Source organism: Otolemur garnettii, unplaced genomic scaffold (assembly GCF_000181295.1).
Source record: "Otolemur garnettii isolate 467f Iridium unplaced genomic scaffold, OtoGar3 scaffold00041, whole genome shotgun sequence".
Classification (NCBI taxonomy): domain Eukaryota; kingdom Metazoa; phylum Chordata; class Mammalia; order Primates; family Galagidae; genus Otolemur; species Otolemur garnettii.
The window spans coordinates 13,606,216-13,610,861 of NW_003852436.1; the positions used below are offsets into that span (position 1 = coordinate 13,606,216).

At 42.0% G+C, this 4,646-nt stretch overlaps 1 protein-coding gene across 1 annotated transcript in view; it reads right to left on the reverse strand.

The window, feature by feature from the left end:
- Positions 1 to 692: 692 nt before the first annotated feature.
- SFRP2 (secreted frizzled related protein 2) overlaps positions 693 to 4,646 on the reverse strand; it is a 7,798-nt gene continuing 3,844 nt past the window's right edge. The window contains exon 3 of the mRNA XM_003790227.3: positions 693 to 1,055. Coding sequence (XP_003790275.1) covers positions 751 to 1,055 — 305 coding nt within the window. The 3' untranslated portion in view covers positions 693 to 750. The remainder of the gene's footprint in view (positions 1,056 to 4,646) is intronic.

Here is a 4,646-nt window from a genome sequence, read left to right on the forward strand (position 1 = left end):
GTAAACTACTATGTATATTACAGGTAAGCTACAATGGTTTAATTTGCAAAAATTAAGCAAAAATGTTTTAAACAAGGCTTAAAATACTCAGTTCAATTATAAAATGTATTTGTGTTGCCCTTTATTTGAGGATGTCATGCCACGAGGCATGGTCAGTGTGCTTTTTATAAATGGAAGTGTGGTAGCTGGAAAGTGGTAATATGCAACAGCTTCAGTTCCCAGGAGGGTGTAAAATGACCAAGTGTTAACAAGACTCCAACAGAGTCTCAGGCTGGAGCAGAGGAAGGTGTTGAGATAACAGCCAGCTTTATCTCAACTGGGTTTGGGACCCACAAGTTTGGGCCACAGAGAAAGACGTAGCAATGTGCACGTTACACAACCTCAGTGGGAAGTGAACATCAGCTGACAAACAGAAAAAGCAAAACGCAGACTCAAGTCACAGTTGCACCTATTCAAAACTAGCTTTAAAGTGAGCTATTTTAAATTTTCATACAAATATTCATGATTTTACTAGTTTGAACATTTCTACAAGATTTGGGTGGGTTTTTCCTTTATGTGAAAACAGCTATCCGTTCCTGAGGCCTCCTAAGGCCTTATAACTCAGGAAGTGCTGGGGATGCAAACGTGCAAAAGGCAGGGGGAGCCGCTCCAGGCTGGGGACGGGGTGGCCAGCAGCCTGGACTGTGCTTGGGAATCGTCAGCCAGCTCTGGGGCTGGCCTGTCGGGGCGCCATCCATCCCGGCGCCAGAACTAGCACTGCAGCTTGCGGATGCTGCGGGAGATTCGCTTGAACTCTCTCTGCCCCTTCTGCCACCGCTTCACCGAGGTGATCACCAGCTCCCCGCCCTGCTTCTGTCCCATCACCAGATAGGGTGCATTGATGTCGTTCATCTCCTCACAGGTGCACTGCAAGCTGTCTTTGAGCCACAGCACCGATTTCTTCAGGTCCCGTTCAGACACCCCGTTCAGCTTGTAAATGGTCTTGCTCTTGGTTTCCAGGATGATTTTGGTATCTCTGTTGATGTAGGTTATCTCCTTCACTTTTATTTTCAAGGCTAGGAAGACAAGAGAGGGCAGAAAGAAATCATACCATACAGTGAGGGAGTACAGTTCCAGGTTGGACGTGTCCTCACCCATTCTACCCCATTTGTGTGACTTAGCCTGTGGGAGGGGGGAGAGCTTCCTAGAGCTAATGAGGCTGTCAGGGCCTACAGGTAGGAGGTTGGGAGCCGCGGCAGCAGGTGGCTCCATTTCTAAAGCCTCAAAGCATTTGCCAGCCACTTTGTTTCAGATCAGCCATCTTTTCAAAAACTCTTTCTCTTAGCAGGACTCAATTAACTTGTCTTGTTTCCTCCCCCTTGTGTTTGTAAGAAGGTTGCAAGTGGTTCATGCTCTCCCCAACAAATGACTTTCCCCATTGGAAACTGCAGCATGAAAAGAAATGCCTGACTCTTTAGGTGAAACATGATCCTTCTGTGGCCATAAACTAAATTTAAACTCAATTATTATGTCAGAGAGGTTTTTGGACAAACCTGTAAGGAAATTGTATCACACAATCATTGTTTTCTAAAGAACAGATTACAGGGAAGGAGAATTGATCTTACAGCTGCATTCGATTTGCTAAAGTAACTAGGAGAAAAAATATGCAAGTTTCTTTTTAAGAGCACAACATGTTTAACCATAAAAGTGTTTTTCTGAAGACCTCATCCTCGTATGCTCTCATTTGCCTGTCCAACGGCAAGGCGTTTACAGATCATATATGTGTTGTTTCCAAAACGTATATGTAGACTCATTAGAATTTGAAGACCAAAAGTAAGTGGTTTATACTATAAAAGACACGTTTTATACTCATGAACAGTATGTTTTGGGAAAGAAAACTCTACAAACGTACATGGAGGAATTAAATTTCAAGACTTTATGAAGGCAGGAAAAGGACAGATTTTTAAGGTTAGAAGGGATTATCTCATTAAAATCTCTTGTTAGTACACAGAGGCTCTTAAATCTAGAGTTTAGTGACTTGCAATGAGGTCACCCAGTTAGGTTGTTTCGTAGCTGAGTCTAGTACTCAGAACTCTGGTTTCCAAGTCTCCTTTTATACCACCCCTATACTCTCTTGAGGCAAAGCCATTTTTTATTTTCCTTGCGGTGGTTGAAGCTTTAACTAGCCCAACTCCAATATGTCCTAAGACCCTTGGTGCTACTGACAGCTGTTCTCTATGGATAGTGTGCAAGTATGACTTCCTGACTTTGACTGGGTTTAATCTCTTGTTTAATTAGTAATAGAGGAAGAGTTTTCTGTAACTCTTTGAGGTTTTCTTTTTCTAAATGTCAGAAAGGGAATTTAACTGAGTATAAATTTCTAGCAAACCAGGAAATAATAATGTAAGTTCAACCAAGTAAGTCAAGGATGCCAGCTATGCTTTTTGTCTGATATCATCTGCATCTGAACCATAGGACTGAGTTCTCAAAGTTTATGGGACTCAAGCCATGCAGAAATGTGGCATGTTCCTATCTCTTCTGCATAGGGGAGGGGGTGCTGGAAGACCTTACCATGGTGGGAGAAATGGACTCATTCCATGTTCCCCAGGAGCTTTATCTACAGCACAGACAGGGCATGTGCAAAATTTGACCTGGTCAAATGAAATATTCCTGAGCTCCAAACATCAGAAAAATGATCACTTTTAACCAGGAGGAAGATTTATTACTCATCTTTGCCTAGCTCTAAAATAACCAACTTTGCAAACTCTTACCATCAGAAAACACTTGGGATTTCCTCCTTGGATTTTCTGCTAGGACCAAGCATTGAGACTCAAAGCTCCAAAATACATTTTCTGCCCTGGAAGATGTGACTGGGGATGCAGGGTATGAGAGGAGGCAGAGGTGATATTTGGTCCAACAAAGGTTGTATAACAGGAAGGCAGTTCTGAGCCACTGTATATTCACCAGTACTTGTATGATTGTGGTAGTTCTGTATTTTCTTGGTTATTTTAGGAGTGCAGTGGGAAAGAGTGTGAAACCTTTCCAAATGATTCAAGTTAAATCAATCAGATTTCTATTTGTTTGCCCTTCTTAATCTCCAAAGAATAGAGGCCATATGGAATATTGCTTATAAACCAAGAATACACCCATATAATACAGTTTTCAAAATCCTGCTTCATTTTCTCTTTGTGTGTCAAAAGGAGAGTGAAGAAATAGAAAACAGAGCTTGTGAAGTACTTGTAAGTGTGATATGTTAAGTGTGATAATTTCCATGTTGTTTTGAAAGGCTTTCTCTATTTAGGGATAGACAACACTAGGGCTTGTTGACCCCTCTCCCATTTGGGGGGTCAGGTCTTGAGAAGGCATCCTTAGAGAGAGAATTCTGTAAGGTCAGCCACAAAGCAAGTAATGTTGTGTATGTGAGTGTGTTTTCCCAAATCAGCAGTTTTTGAGCCCCACAATATAACAACCAACTTTTCCATGGAAGTCGGTAAAGGGATCTGACTGTATGTAGTGCAAAGGACGTAAGCGCCCAGAAAAAAATGATATTGTATATTCCTGCATTTCTAATACACATTTTATTAAAATGATATTCTTCTATCTTGCCCTTAATTAAATCAGGCAGCATGAAAGAGAAGAACCCTGATGTGGTATGGCTCTGGAGACTTGGAATTATCGGCTGCTTACATGACTGGCTCTCAGCCAGTGTGAGAGCTACGTATATTTGAATACACATATGTGAAACCTTATCAAGCCCATTTGTGGCTCTTCCTAAGAAGAAAGGTTGGCTGAGACTTTGAGCTCCCTCCCCTTATTCTCCGTCTGCAGGAGTGTGAAGTCTTTCCTAACACTGGGGCTGTGTTTTTTCTGGGATCACTTCCTGGTGAAACTCAGATCACTTCCTGGAAGAGACCTCCTGGGCTTGTCAAGGACAGTGACTGGGTTGTTCAGGGACTGACCAGACTTAAGATTGCTGGGATGGTAAGGTAAAGAGAGCTTGGGGGTGGGGCATCAGCAGTGGGAGCTGGCATGATTTCCCTCAGTCTTAAGGAGGTAGCTGGATATGTAGGAATGTTAATATGGATCTGCTGGCATCCATTATTGAATGATAGAGCAGTGATCATACCTGTTTACTATTAAGTTCACCTTTCTGCCTGAATAAATACTTTTAAAGGGTACCAACCACTCAAACACACCAAAAGATGCCTACCCCTGGAACAGGATAAAAGCAAGAAAGCCTCTGAAGCCTGGGGAAATTCTTGGCCACACCCAACTCTGAATTTAACATTGATCCTGTGTCTAGATGGGTCCCCCCTAACATTTGCAAATGAGAGGCCTGAAGTCAGCAGATGAGGGGCTGGTGGACTTCTGTATGGCCAAAATCCCAACTCTTTCCTCCTATAATCCTGTCTTAAGGGGAGTGACTTACACTTTATGGAACCTGGGTTAACATATCATACATGTTTTCTAATGTCCCCAAGCACCATGTCATCCTGGTATCTTTCATATGTCTTAAAGTAAATTTCTAGGCTTAAAGAAAAAAATAACTATTTGGAAAAGTATGGCAAATATTTGTGGACTTATTCATAAAAACTTTACAAAAGGCTTTTCTTCTAAAGGATTTTAAGATGGTGCTTCTAGGTTGTTAGGTGTTCCATGATAGGTGT